This window comes from Saccopteryx bilineata, chromosome 5 (genome assembly GCF_036850765.1).
Source record: "Saccopteryx bilineata isolate mSacBil1 chromosome 5, mSacBil1_pri_phased_curated, whole genome shotgun sequence".
Classification (NCBI taxonomy): Eukaryota; Metazoa; Chordata; class Mammalia; order Chiroptera; family Emballonuridae; genus Saccopteryx; species Saccopteryx bilineata.
Window position 1 is genome coordinate 263,268,536 of NC_089494.1, and position 14,518 is coordinate 263,283,053.

Genomic DNA, 14,518 nt, shown 5'->3' on the forward strand with positions numbered 1-14,518 from the left:
CCCACAGAGCTCAGCCCGAACCCACAGCGCAGTGCCCAGCCTTTGGCCACTCCCAAGGTCAGACATAACCTCACGTGCTGCTCAGCAAGGGGATGGTGTCCCCAGAGGCAGGGAACACGGGCCTGTCCCCTTGCCGCCCTGTGGGAGCCCAGGCCACTGGCCACAGATGATGTGCATGTGCGTTTCACACACTGGAAGGAACCCTTTGGGTCTCAGCTTCCTTCCCTGCGCAGTGCACGGGCCTCCCTGCAGCTCTGTTCTGGGGGTTCAGAGAGACGGCCTGTGAGGAGCTAGGGGTCTCGGCTTCCTTCCCTGCGCAGTGCACGGGCCTCCCGCAGGCTCTGTTCTGGGGGTTCAGAGAGACGGCCTGTGAGGAGCTAGGGGTCTCGGCTTCCTTCCCTGCGCAGTGCACGGGCCTCCCTGCAGCTCTGTTCTGGGGGTTCAGAGAGACGGCCTGCGAGGAGCTGGGTTCGGAGACCACCTCACTTCCATTTCGGGGCAGGGCAGGCCCACGACAGGAAGCCCCCAAACGAACACTGGGGGTTTGGAGAGAAAGTCCCCCCAGCTGGCTGCAGCAGTGGTGGCCAAGGTGCTGTCCTCATGCCCCCAGAGAATATTTCCTGGCACCGGGGTGGGAGGTGGGGGCGCACGGGTCACGTGGGCACTGCCGTGACCAGGGTGCTCGGGCCGAGCGCGCGGCCGCCGGGCTCTGTTTGCTCTACACGGTCAGGGCTGTCCCGAGCCAGCGGCTTCCAGGGCCCGGTGCCCGGTGCCCAGCCTGGGGAAAGGGGGCAGGAGCGGAGCACCCCTCCGGTCACTGAGCCCAGACAGCAAGGGAGCTGAGTGCTGGCTATTCCCACAGGCAGATGCGGGAGACGGGGTCTCCTCTCACTTTCTGCCCTGACTCCAGCTCGCCCAGGGGAGCCTCACGATTAAACCCAACACCCGTTGTGTTCTCAGGCCTGTGTGCACCTGCAGTGTCAGAAGGGGTGGAGAGCTCGCCCTGCCCCGCCCCCACTGCGTAGCCTGGCCCCCCGGAAGCACCGTCAACAACAGTGTCTGGGGCGCCTGGTTCTCCTTAAGGTCACACACAAGTCTCCCTGACACCGTGTGAGGGGACTGACACCTGCTCGTCTCCATGCAAAAGTGGGGCTGAGGCTCAGAGAGGGCGAGTGACTTGCCCAAGGTCACACAGCTGGGCGGGCAGAGGCACAGCTGGACTCCAATGGCAGGAAAGGAGCTTGCTCCCAGGGGTCCCTGACACCCCCCCCCCGGGGCCTGGCACAGGGAGGCACTTGTTAGAAGACTGCTGAGCACACCCCCAAGATGGGTGACTTAGCTCTCATGTGGATTACCAGGTAACTGGTGCCACCTTGACCTGGGGCCAGTTTCAGAGAGTTAACGAGGCCCACGCCATCTCTGTTGCATTTCTCAGAGGCTGATGGTCCTTTGGAGCCGACCCCACAGAGCTGACCGGGTCTGTCTGGTTCATGGTCATTAACGGGCTCTCTCTTTCTGCTACCAGGCCAGAGTGGCCAGCTGGCTGGAGAACTGTCTCCAAGGGCCCCGAGTGCCCAGGGAGAATCATGTAGGCCTGCCCCGTCCACTCACTGCCCGAACCCACCCTGGCTGGCCCGGGCCCCAGAGGTCATGCTCATTCCTCGGCCAGACAGAGAGGCTCTGAGGGGCTGGGTGGGGGTGGAACATGGGGAGGGTGACGCGAGGGACAGGCAGGGACAAGAAGGGCATGACCAGGACCCTGTCCCAGGGCAGGGAGGGGCAGGTGCCAAGCCCCCCCAGCCCCGGGGCCCAGTGCTGGGGGGGGGGCAGCTCTTCTCAGGCGGCAGCCTCTGCCCCACATGTTCCCAAACAGCCCAGGAAGCCACCCGGCTGTGCAACCCCGGGCAGCGGCCCCTTCCTCCTTCCCTGTCCCTCTTGCATCCAGAGAGCCCTCCTCCCGTTGGGCCAGCAGCCACGGTCATCACCGGCTGGCCTCTAGGCAGGGAGCAGAGGCTGCCCAGAGCTGGGGTCCCTGCAGGCCCAGTGGTCAGCTCAGCCGCCGGGCCCAGAATCCAGGAGCGGTGCCGGTTACATTGACCTGTCCTTGAGAGGGCCTGCTATGGTCCTGGGTCCCCCTTTCCAGCCCCAGTCAGTCTCACCGTGGACATGCCCATGCACACGTGTGGCCTGGGGACCTCTCGGCACACGAGTCCCTTTGACAGGCCTTGGTTTTGCCCTGGTGTTGGGATGGAGGGGTCCACAGACAAAAGTCAGGCTCTGGTCACTTCAGGGTCATGGGATTGTGGCTCTGGGAGGACAGGGACGTTGCCTGGTTCATCTCTGAGGACTGGGCGGCTCAGGGGCAGTTTGTAGAGCGAATCGGCCATGTGAGAGGATGACGGACAGTCACAGGAGCCACCACTCACTGTGACCCTGGCCATGCACGTGACAAGTTGTGACTGCCAGTCTGTAACTGTGGGAGGCACAGTAACACCCCCATGATGCTCACGTCCTAACTCCCAGACCCTGCGACTGTGACTGTGTGCGGCCAAAGGGACTTTGCAGACGGGGTTGAGGAGCTTGTTCTGGGTTCTCGGGTGACCCCATGTAACCACAGGGTCCTTAGGAGAGACGGGCAGTGGTCTGAGTGACATGGGGCCCTCTAGACACCGAGAAGGACGGGAATGGATTCTCCCTGGAGCCTCGGGAGGGCACAGCCCTGGTGGCCGGGTTAAACTTCTGACCGCCAGCCCTGCCAGGTGGTCTGTCTGTGGTTTCTGAGCCTCTGCGTCTGAGGTCATCTGCTATAGTGCCACAGGAAACAGTGAAGTCACCAGCGTCCTCCCCCGGCCTCTGCGCCCCTGGAGCGGGGAGGACGGCTGTCAGGTGGCTCTGCCCCCTTGCCCACACGGCCTGGGCACTGGCTCAGGCACTGGCAGTACTCAGCTGGCAGTGGGTCAGGGCCTGGTGTAGGGAAGGGGGGAGGGAGGAGGAGACGGGTGGGCTGTCCTCATCCCAAATCCCAGTGTCTGTAATTCTAGTGACATTTCTGAGAATTCGGTCTCTACGGTGATGACCGTCTGGGGACCCACTAACTTCGAAGTTGTCCCCAAAGGTAGCAGCCATCAGTATCCACTGAACAAATGAAGAGGCCAGAGGGTCAGGAGGCCCGGGAGGCCCTGCCCCTCCTGGCACTGTCCCTCAGAGCTACCTGGACACCCGCTGGCCCCGCGGCCCCTGCCCCACAGCCGGCAGCAGCTGGTCAGCCTCCCCCTCCCTGCACGACCCTCACGCACGCACGGGGAGGCTGCGGCCCAGGGAGCAGTGAACTCCACCCACCTTGTTCTTGTCTTCCGTCCTGGCAGCTTGTCGACAGGCTGGGTGCCAGATGGAGGAACCTGGGGACAGATTCCCAAGAGGGGAGTGGTTAGTGTCACCTCCCCGGGGGGAGCTGGTGGCCCACACGTGGACGTCTGCTTGTCCGCTACCTCTGAGGGGACCCTGGGCGCCTTCTGTGCGGAGTCTGTGCTGCTCCTGGGACCTCCCCCTGGGGACACGCAGCCCATTGCGGGACGTGACATGAGCGAGCAAAGCCGCCACCGTCAGTGCTCCCACAGAGGGCAGCCTGCACAGGACAGGGTCCCTCGGAATCTGGGAGGCACCTCGCCCAGCGGGGCAGCCAGAGGAGGCTGCTGAGAGGGGTTGCTGAGGGCCTTCAGGTTCAGGGGCGGAGGGAAGAGAGGGGCTGCCGGTGTGACCTGTCCCTGCCCCTCCTTCCTGGGGGGGGGACAGTAGCCCGCCAACCGTGGGAACCGCCGGGCTGGTGCTGGGGTGGGAACCAGCCGGGAGGCAGGCAGGGGGACCCTCAGGTGAGGAGGGAGGAGCAGGGCCGAGAACTGGGGGCCGGGCACGAGGCCCCCACCCCAAGCTTGACCCATCACTGATCCACTTGGCCCCTGAGCCTTCACCTGCCTCGGTTTCCTCACCTGCCAGCTCTGCCCGGCCACCCACATCAATACCTCCACCAAAGTCACCCAGGACCCCTGCCCCGTGTGTGCAGAGAGGCCAACAACAGCCCGACTGGGTCAGCAGGAGATTCTAATAAAACTGAGTAGAGCCGCAAGGGGGCTGTGGGCGGTTGCGCACACACACACACACACATATACACATGCACACACATACACACACATACACACATGCACACACATACACATACACATACACACATACACATACATACACACACATACACACATACACATGCGCACACATACACACATACACATACACACACATGCACACATACACATACACACATACACACAAACATACACACATACACATACACACACATACACACATGCACACACATACACACATACACATACACACATACACACACATACACATGCACACACATACACACATACACACATACACACATACACATACACACAAACATACACACATACACATACACACATACACACATGCACACACATACACATACACACATACACACACATACACACATACACATGCACACACATACACACATACACACATACACACATACACATACACACAAACATACACACATACACATACACACATACACACATGCACACACATACACACATACACATACACACACATACACACACACACGTTTTATCGGCACGACAGGCAGCACCCCCTGCACCCCCTGCACTCCCGTCCTTCGGGCCCAGAGCACCTGCATCCCCCTGGGGCCTCCCTGAACCTCAGCCGACCCCTCCCCGCTGAGCCCTACCCCCTCTTGTGTCCTCTGCCTGGGGCTGTGTCTGGGTGTTTGTCCCACCAGGGCCATGCCTGCGTGAAGGTGGGGCCGTGTCTGTCACACTCCTCGGGTCCCCAAACAAGCCGCCCAGGGGCCTGGCACACGCTGGGCTACGTGTGTGTGGAAGGAGGCGGTGACACCCCTTTCCTGCTCACAAAGCCTTCGGGTCGTATGAACCAGTGAACGGACGACCCCGATTCCCCCCAGCAGAGCTCCGCATCAGCCCAGAGCTCCCAGGAAGACCACGATTTAGGGGAGGGGGAGGCGTGGGGGAGAGGGGGTGTGTCTAAGTAAAGCACTTATTTAAAACAAATGGTTGACAATGACAATGGGAACAGATGTTCCTCGTAGGACATGAAGGAAGCCTAACGAAGTACATGCACATGATATGAAAATTAAAAGCATCTCTCCCCGCCCCCCCCCCCCCGCTGGCTGGGCTGCCTCAGGACACACGCGCCCCTTAAACGGAGGGGGGACGGTGTTGAGCACACACAGTTCTTGCGATGCCGGCTCTGGGGTGTCCTGAACATTCCCCCGAACAAGTAGATACCGCGGGCGTGGCGTGAAGGGCCCTGTGTCGCTCCACCATGCCGGCCAATGAGAACGCATCCACCTGCTGCCCTCGGCTGGCGCCGCAGGGGCGCTGCCGAGTGACCTGGCGCGGGAGCACCGTGTCCACCTGCCACACGCCTCCTGTCCTCAGGGGCCTCCGAGGTTGTGGGCAATTTTTATGATCCCGATGTGTCAATGACAATTTCCGTTTTCGCCCCGCCAGCCGGCTCAGAGTCCTGTTTCCTAGCGTGCTCGTGACATGGGGCCGTGCCCGCCCTCCTGGTCTCTGTCAGCTCCTCCTCATTATTGTAGTCAGATAATGATGGGAGCCCACCTCCCTGCCCTGTGTTTAGGGGGAAGATCGATGGCTGGGAGGTTGCCCCGGGGGAGGGGTAACCTCCGGGGGAGAGGCGCCTGTCGCATCATCCCAGAAGGCCGTGGGGCTCGCTGGGACGCCTGCTCTTCAGAGCTTTAGTGCACAAGGGTCACCTGTCACATAAGATGTGCACGGAGCCCCAACATCCAGGTGGACCTGGCACCTCGGGGTGTCCAGGCAGGGTGGGGCAGAGCCCCCAGTGAGGTCCCTGGCCCTGGCACTACCATGGTCCGTGGCTCGAAGCTCAGACACCTAGAGCTGGTTGGACCCCCTCATCTGACCGACTGGGACATCTGAGGTAGGGAGAGGGGACGGTGCTGGCTTCAACGTCCCCCAAAAACCACAACAGAACCCGCTTCAGAAAGGGGGTGCCAGCCTCAGCCCACAGCCGTGAACGGCATTGTTGTTCCCTGCAGCTGGTCCCCCGTGATGGTGAACCCCTGTCCCCACGCCCCTGTCCCTGCAGCACTGTGCTTGGTGTCAGGAGACCCTGAAAGCGCTATTCACGGCAGGGGCCAGCACCGCAGGCAGGGCCGCCCCACCCCGCAGACAGCCTGGCACTGCTGGTCGGGGCGCAAAGAACCCCTTTCACGGGCTCTGCAGCGGAGACTCAAGAACAAGAGGGGACACTGGGGACGAGGCCATCCTAGCTGACATCACCCCATGAGGTTCAGCCTCAGAAAGGGAGGCCTGTCTGGCACACAGCCCCAAGACAACGTTGATGATGTCATCAAACAGCCCGTCGGCTGGACGGCGCTCGGCTCCCCGGCCGGCCTGGCCCTGCTCAGCTGCCCCTGGTCACTGGAGACAGAGAGCGCATTGAAGAAACTGCTGAAGAGACCAGTCTCCAGCCCTGGCTCGGCGGCTCAGTGGATAGAGCATAATCCCGGCACTCAGAGGTTGCGGGTTCAATCCCCGGTCGGGGCACGTAGGAGAAGCAATCAACGAGCGCACAGCTAAGTGGAACTCAGTGAAACGCGTTGATGCTTCTCTCCCTCTCTCTTTACCTTCCCCCCTTTCTTCTCCCCTCTTCTCCTCTTCAAAAAAAAAAAAAAGAGATTGGTCTTGACATCACCCACCCTCCCCAGGGCCCGATGGGGAGGGTCCCAGCAGCAGCATTTGGTCCCTCTCCCCGTCCCCAGGTCCTGTGGGCTCTGCCTGCCACGGTCACCACTGCCCCAGGTCCTGTGGGCTCTGCCTGCCACAGTCACCACTGCCCCAGGTCCTGTGGGCTCTGCCTGCCACGGTCACCACTGCCCCAGGTCCTGTGGGCTCTGCCTGCCACGGTCACCACTGCCCCAGGTCCTGTGGGCTCTGCCTGCCACGGTCACCACTGCCCCAGCACAGCACAGCCTGCGGCCCCACTGCGCCCGCCCTCTCAGAAGGCCTGCTGCAGCCCTGCCCCAGCCCCCTGCTGTGCCCGTGCTGGGAGTTCCTAACTCTCCAGAGAGCCCCGGGACCCCCTGGCTCACACCCAGCTCACAGGACGGGCCCAGGAGATGTCGGCCTCCTGCCCTCGGGGACGGAGCGCGGTTCTGCTCCTTACCTTGGAGATACATCTCCTCGCCTTCCGCGAACATGCAGCCGCACCTCACGCACAGCGCGCACGCGGGGTGGTAGTGCTTCTCCCCCGCCTGTGAGGACAGAGCAGAGCAGAGAGGCCTTTACTGCGGGGGGCGCCGCAGGGAGCCCACACAGCCCGGGTGCCCTGCGAGCCCAGGGCGCTGTGCGTGAGAGCTGGCGCTGCCCGCCGGGGACACGTCTGCCAGCGGAGGCCGCCTGGCCACAGCGCGGGTGTCACAAGCTCCCGGCTCAGGGCTTGTGGGACAGCCTTCCCCGCAAGGCAGAGGGGCCAGGTCCCACTCCCCTCTGTATCTGGGGAGGACAGGAGGAGGAAGAGGAGGAGGAGGAGGAGGAGGAGGAGGAGGAGAAATTGGAGGGGGGGGGCACAAAGCTAACATTATTTCCCCTGGGGGACAGGGAAGGAGGGGAAAAATGATTTCGTAGTTTTCTGATGTATTACGCGGTGCTCGATTTTCTCAATTAGCATTTATTAGCTTTATAATTCTTTTAAAAAACTCCATGAAATTAGATTAGACTGTTAACACTGGAATAGCCTAATTACACTCGCTGGTTTGGCCTGCATTCTTTTTTTTTTTTTTTTTTTTGTATTTTTTTTTTTTCTGAAGCTGGAAACGGGGAGAGACAGTCAGACAGACTCCCGCATGCGCCCGACCGGGATCCACCCGGCACGCCCACCAGGGGCGACGCTCTGCCCACCAGGGGGTGATGCTCTGCCCCTCTGGGGCATCGCTCTGCTGTGACCAGAGCCACTCCAGCGCCTGGGACAGAGGCCAAGGAGCCATCCCCAGCGCCCGGGCCATCTTTGTTCCAATGGAGCCTTTGGCCTGCATTCTACATGGTGCCAAAAAGAAGACAACCTCACATCATCCCGAAATACTGTGTTCGGCATTACTTTGTAGGGACTGTCTCTCAGCCCGAGGGGGAGGGGGAGGGGCTGCAGCTTGTTGCTGAATGGGGGTGCCGACCCCCACGCTTCACTCCTTCCTAAAACAGGGAGAAGTCTGATCACCAGCTCCTGACTCTGCAGGCGGAAGCATCACATTCCTGAGTAAGGAAGTAACAGGGTGGAACTTCATCACGAGCGTCTGTCTCATGCTTCTTACCCTTACCCACCCGCGCCTTCGGTGGACACCGGGCCCCAGGTGACCCCTGGCTGTTGGGGGGAAGAACCCAGGGCGGCCTGGAGCAGAAGCCAGGCACACCAGAGCGGGGTCCACCTTTACGGAACTGGCTACAGGAATCTACACTACTCGAGTCAGGGTGGCTGCCCTCGGGGTGGGGGGCCCGGGGCATCGGGGGCTGGCACGTCCTCTCTTGCTCTGAGTGCCGGTGACGTGGGTGTCCAGTTTGAGAAAATTCATCATCAAGTCGCACGTGCTGGCTTCGCGCACGCCTCCGTGGGTGAAACGTGCCCAGTCAAAGAGTTCCCCCACGAAACGGATCAGCGACCTAACAGAAGAGCTGAAAGTATAAAACTCTTAGAAGAACACATGGGCGGGGGGGGGCACATCCTCAGGACCCCAGGTTCGGCAGCGGTTCTCGGGCAGGACACCAAAAGCACCAGCAGCAACTAAACTGGTGACTTGAACCTTAGAAAGGACACACTCTTGTGCCACAAAAGGGTCGACCTATAGAATCAGGAGAAAATGTCTGCAAATCCCGGCTCGGATACGGGCTTGTATTCAGAACACAAAGAAGTCTTACAGCCCAAGAACAAAATGACAAACAGTCCCAGTTAAAATGAAAAAAAAAAAAAAAATGGGTCAAGGACGGAAACACTTGCAAAGAAGACGTCCACGTGGCCGGGAAGCCCACGGAATGTGTCCAGCGTCCCTGTGGCTGAGGAAATGCACATCGGACCCCAACGCGATGGCACTCCACAGCCCCTGGGGTGACGGTCGTTACAACAAAGCAGGACACACGGGGAAGTCACAGTGCTGGAGAGAAGGGTGTCGGCCTGCGCCTTCCCGGAGACCAGGCGGCCCCTCCGCCTGCTCCCTGGGCTCCACCCGGCGGAGGGGGTGCCCGTGTCCCCCAGCCTGCTCCCCGCTGCTCAGGGTGCGTTCGCCACCCAAGGGGAAGCTTCCGTTTCCTCTGTGAATCTGACCGAAAGTGAACCCAGGTCTTACAAGACCCCATCGCCAGAGTGCCGCCATCACAGGGAATTTACCAAGGAGCGAAGGAACAGCTTCTGTGGGCGTGAGGGGGCCGCAGCTGGCACGGTCCCCAGAGGGGGGGTTTGCAGACTAAGACCCTCCAGGGGCCGCCTGCCCCTGAAAAGAAGAGCCCACTTCTCACCACACCGGCTCCCTGCCCAGCAGCCCCTCCCAGAGCCCCTGACCTCACCCCTACCTACCCTTCCCCATCGCTGACCCGCCCGCATCCACCGGCCTCCGCCTGCGACACACCCCCTCTCCTAGGGCTCTCTCTGCCAGGCTGGCAGGGCTCTCTGCTCGCTCTCTCCTTCTCCTCTGTCTCACCATCTAGCTCCACCCAGGGCGTGAGCTTCAGGAGGACAGAGCGCTGTCCCCTCCTCCAGGCCCCCCGGGCCTCGGAGCAGAGCCACATGCGGAGGTGGTGGGAGCAGGGACACGGGTCCACTGGGCTCGGTGCGTTTGGGAAGAGATGACCGATCCCCCCTTCAGGTGTTCACACGCACGCCCACGTCCCAAGGCTCTGAGAAGCCCGTGGACGTCTGCTCCTACCCCTGCCCGTACCCCAGGCCCAGCTGACTGGGGAGCCCCGTGCTGCCCGGCTGACACGTCAGAGACCAGTATCTGATCAGGACCCCGGGCAGTGACTCCCTGGAGCCTGCAGAAGCCGGGGGTGAGGACAGGCACGTCGGTGCGTGTGCGTGTGCGTGTGCGTGTGTGTCTCTGTGTCTCCGTGTGTCTCCGTGTCTCCGTGTGTCTCCGTGTCTCCGTGTGTCCCTGTGTCTCCGTGTGTCCCTGTGTCTCCGTGTCTCCGTGTGTCCCTGTGTCTCCGTGTGTCTCTGTGTCTCCGTGTGTCCCTGTGTCTCCGTGTGTCCCTGTGTCTCCGTGTGTCCCTGTGTCTCCGTGTCTCTGTGTCTCCGTGTGTCCCTGTGTCTCCGTGTCCCTGTGTCTCCGTGTGTCCCTGTGTCTCCGTGTCTCTGTGTCTCCGTGTGTCCCTGTGTCCCTGTGTCTCCGTGTGTCCCTGTGTCTCTGTGTCTCCGTGTGTCCCTGTGTCTCTGTGTCTCCGTGTGTCCCTGTGTCTCCGTGTCTCTGTGTCTCCGTGTGTCCCTGTGTCTCCGTGTCTCTGTGTCTCCGTGTCTCTGTGTCTCCGTGTGTCCCTGTGTCTCCGTGTCTCTGTGTCTCCGTGTGTCCCTGTGTCTCCGTGTGTCCCTGTGTCTCCGTGTCTCTGTGTCTCCGTGTGTCCCTGTGTCTCTGTGTCTCCGTGTGTCCCTGTGTCTCCGTGTCCCTGTGTCTCCGTGTGTCCCTGTGTCTCCGTGTGTCCCTGTGTCTCCGTGTCCCTGTGTCTCCGTGTGTCCCTGTGTCTCCGTGTCCCTGTGTCTCCGTGTGTCTCTGTGTCTCCGTGTGTCCCTGTGTCTCCGTGTGTCTCTGTGTCTCCGTGTGTCCCTGTGTCTCCGTGTCTCCGTGTCTCCGTGTGTCCCCGTGTCTCCGTGTGTCCCCGTGTCTCCGTGTGTCCCCGTGTCTCCGTGTGTCTCCGTGTCTCCGTGTGTCCCTGTGTCTCCGTGTGTCTCTGTGTCTCCGTGTGTCCCCGTGTCTCCGTGTGTCTCCGTGTCTCCGTGTGTCCCTGTGTCTCCGTGTGTCCCTGTGTCTCCGTGTGTCCCTGTGTCTCCGTGTCCCTGTGTCTCCGTGTGTCCCTGTGTCTCCGTGTGTCCCTGTGTCTCCGTGTGTCTCTGTGTCTCCGTGTGTCCCCGTGTCTCCGTGTGTCTCCGTGTCTCCGTGTGTCCCTGTGTCTCCGTGTGTCCCTGTGTCTCCGTGTGTCCCTGTGTCTCCGTGTCCCTGTGTCTCCGTGTGTCTCTGTGTCTCCGTGTGTCTCTGTGTCTCCGTGTGTCCCTGTGTCTCCGTGTCTCCGTGTCTCCGTGTGTCCCTGTGTCTCCGTGTGTCCCCGTGTCTCCGTGTGTCCCCGTGTCTCCGTGTGTCTCCGTGTCTCCGTGTGTCCCTGTGTCTCCGTGTGTCCCTGTGTCTCCGTGTCCCTGTGTCTCCGTGTGTCCCTGTGTCTCCGTGTGTCTCTGTGTCTCCGTGTGTCTCTGTGTCTCCGTGTGTCCCTGTGTCTCCGTGTCTCCGTGTGTCCCCGTGTCTCCGTGTGTCCCCGTGTCTCCGTGTGTCCCCGTGTCTCCGTGTGTCTCCGTGTCTCCGTGTGTCCCTGTGTCTCCGTGTGTCTCTGTGTCTCCGTGTGTCCCTGTGTCTCCGTGTGTCCCTGTGTCTCCGTGTGTCTCTGTGTGCACAGTCTGACAGGGTGGCTTCTACATGGTGACAGTAGTGAGTCTGGGGGTTGGCATTCATCGCAGATGATTTTTTTTGGTTTATTTTGTGATAAACAAGTGTTCCTCCCGAGTGTGTTATATATTTAAATAAGCACATTAATTTGTTTTGCTTTTATTTTTTTTAAAAAGCAGTTGGGGCCATCTGGAGGTTGACTTTGCCTCCGTCCTTTCGTTTACTTGGAAGAGACGGCTTATTTTCTTCCAGATACAGGTGTCCGTGCCCATGAGGGTGCGTGCAGAGCCCCAGCGGAACGGAGCAGGAGCCCAGGCCCAGCGGCCCGCGTCACAGAAGACAGGGTCCTGGACATAAATGCTTAGCTGGACGCCGGACCCAGGGCGGGAGTGGGCTGGGAGGTCCCCTCTCCGACTGGGTCTCCTGCAGGCACCTGCCACCACCACCTCCATGAAGGCAGCCCCCTGCCCCGGGTGGGGACACTGTAAGTGTTCAGGAAGGATCTGTCAGGTGAGCAGTGGATTGAGAAAGGAAGAGTAAGAAGGAAGAGAAGAGGAAAGGCGGGTGGATGGATGGAGGGAGGCAGGGAGGAAGGCAGGGAGGAAGGAAGGAAGGAAGGAAGGGAGGGAGGGAGGGAGGGAGGGAGGGAGGGAGGGAGGGAGGAAGGAAGGAAGGAAGGAAGGAAGGAAGGAAGGAAGGAAGGAAGGAAGGAAGACGGACGGAAGGAAGGAAGGAAGGAAGGAAGGGAGGGAGGAATTAGTGGTCCCAGAGGGACCTTGCCTTCCTTGCTGTCGCCATGGGGACAGCAGGCTGCACAGGGCAGGAGAGACTCAGACAGCAGCGCCTCACGGGCTGAGGGCTGAGGAGGGCCAGGCTGAGCGAGCAGCGTCCCATTCCTGCCCCGCCCCCTCCACCTGCGCAGGGAGCCGTGCAGCTAATCACTGAGAACAAAACCGAGAACGAGGCAGGTGTGCGGGGACGAGGTGAGGACCAGGTCCGAGCCAGGGACGCCCCCTCGCTCAGCGCCCCCTGCCCCTTCCCAAACGCTGGTCTAGTGGGTCTGGCTGTACGGCTGTCCCTGACATGTCACTGGTCACTTCGCAGCTCTCTCCCCGGGACAACTCTGACCCCAGGAGCCAGCAGCTCTGTGGCGGGGCTGCTCCAACCCCCAGCCCCTCCCAGGCACCCCCAGGACCCCCAGAGCTCCTCTACCCGCACCCCAGCAGGGAACAGGCTCAACCAGAGAAGACACCTGAGAGGAGGCCCGCGGGACCTGGGGGACACGGGACAGCACTCCCCACACGGAGAGACTGGGGGAGAGACTGGGGGAGGGAGAGCCACCCTGCCAGCAGAGCACACTTCACAGGCGGGCGGGCAGGCGCCAGCGCTAAGATGGCACTCTGCCTGTGCTGGCAGACCAGACGCAGCACAGACCGGCTCCTGCTGCTCGCGAGCACAGGGCTGGCTGCTCTGCCGCTCGGCTCCACAGAGGAGGGCTGGGGCAAGGACAGCATCTCCACAGAGCAGGGCTGGGGCAAGGACAGCCTCTCAGGGGCACAACGGGAGGAGGGGAGACAGGTGCCCTGGGGGGTCTCGTATCTGGCTGATCTGTCTCTGCCCCCTGCAAACCCTCCCCCTGCAGCCCAGCAGGGGGCCTCTGGTCTCCCCCACCAGCCCTGGGAAGTGACTGGCCCGTCTTCCTACCTGCAGAGGGTCCTGGTGCCAGGGAACCAGTCCGCTTGGCCGGCCCCACGGCCCCTCTCCAGGGCCCGCTCCTGGGTCAGGCCCGCTGGACAGACGTGTGACAGGGAGGAGGGCGGCCCTCGCCCTTCAGCAAGGGGTCCAGTCTGTCCTCCTCTTGTTCAGGTCCTGCCACCTGCCGCCTCCCAGAGCCCACCGCCCGCCCAGCCGGGCGCGGCACACTCTGGGCAGGCTCGGTGGTGCCACCGTGGCGGCGGCTCTCCTTCTGCGGAGCCGGCTCGAGCTTGTCTCCGCCCGCCCTCGCCCTGGGCCGCCTCGCCCCCTGCGGAGGGCGCTCAGAGCTCTGCGGAGCCACTGCCGCTGCCGCTGCCGACTCAGCCAGCCTGGCTCCCTCCCGGCAGAGGCGGAAACAAAAGCATTCATCTTCCCTGGAAGGCCCTGATCCTCCACGCAGACTGGGGGAAAGCCCAGACCTGTTTTCCTCGTCCCTGCTGTCAAGAAGGTCCTTCCTGATCAACCCGACTGCACTGGAGGGGCCTCACGGGCACCGAGCCCCCAGCTGTGCGCCCGGCCCAGCATCCGACATCAGGGGTGCTTACTCTGCAGACAGGGTCACCTTCCCCCTCGCCCCGATCCATCAGGAGAGGCTGGCGAATTGCTGCCACCCCCACCAGTTACCACGGGGCTGGCACTGAGCTGGGGGGGGCAGGGGGTTCATGGGCCGTGACCCTGGACACCCAGCTGTGACTGAAGCCTTCGGCTGACGAGTGTGGCACCCGCTCAGGGTCTCAAGAAGCCGGGCAGGCAGGGGGTTTGGGCAGGTCGGCCCCTTCGCCCCCACACACACACACTCGGGGTGCAGGGGCCACTGCCCACGGTTGTCAGGAAGCCAGCCAGGCTGGGCTCACACACCTGTGGCACCCACAGCTCAGCCCGCCTGAGCCTCAGAGGCACCCCACTTTGGACCGTCAGTCCTCACACTGTGGCACAACGCTAAGGCCGAAACGTGAGCGATGTCCCTGCACTGGGAGAGGCCACGGGGTCGTGGCAAAGGACAGAATG

The 14,518-nt window shown here is 61.9% G+C and overlaps 1 protein-coding gene across 11 annotated transcripts in view; it reads right to left on the reverse strand.

The window, feature by feature from the left end:
* ABLIM2 (actin binding LIM protein family member 2) overlaps positions 1-14,518 on the reverse strand; it is a 136,940-nt gene that overhangs the window by 53,019 nt on the left and 69,403 nt on the right. For all 11 annotated transcript variants that reach the window (XM_066233865.1, XM_066233854.1, XM_066233860.1 and 8 more), the window contains exons 7-8: positions 7,294-7,381; positions 3,340-3,398 (exon numbers count right to left, since the gene is read on the reverse strand). In XM_066233865.1, the coding sequence (XP_066089962.1) occupies positions 3,340-3,398; positions 7,294-7,381 (147 nt within the window). The remainder of the gene's footprint in view (positions 1-3,339; positions 3,399-7,293; positions 7,382-14,518) is intronic.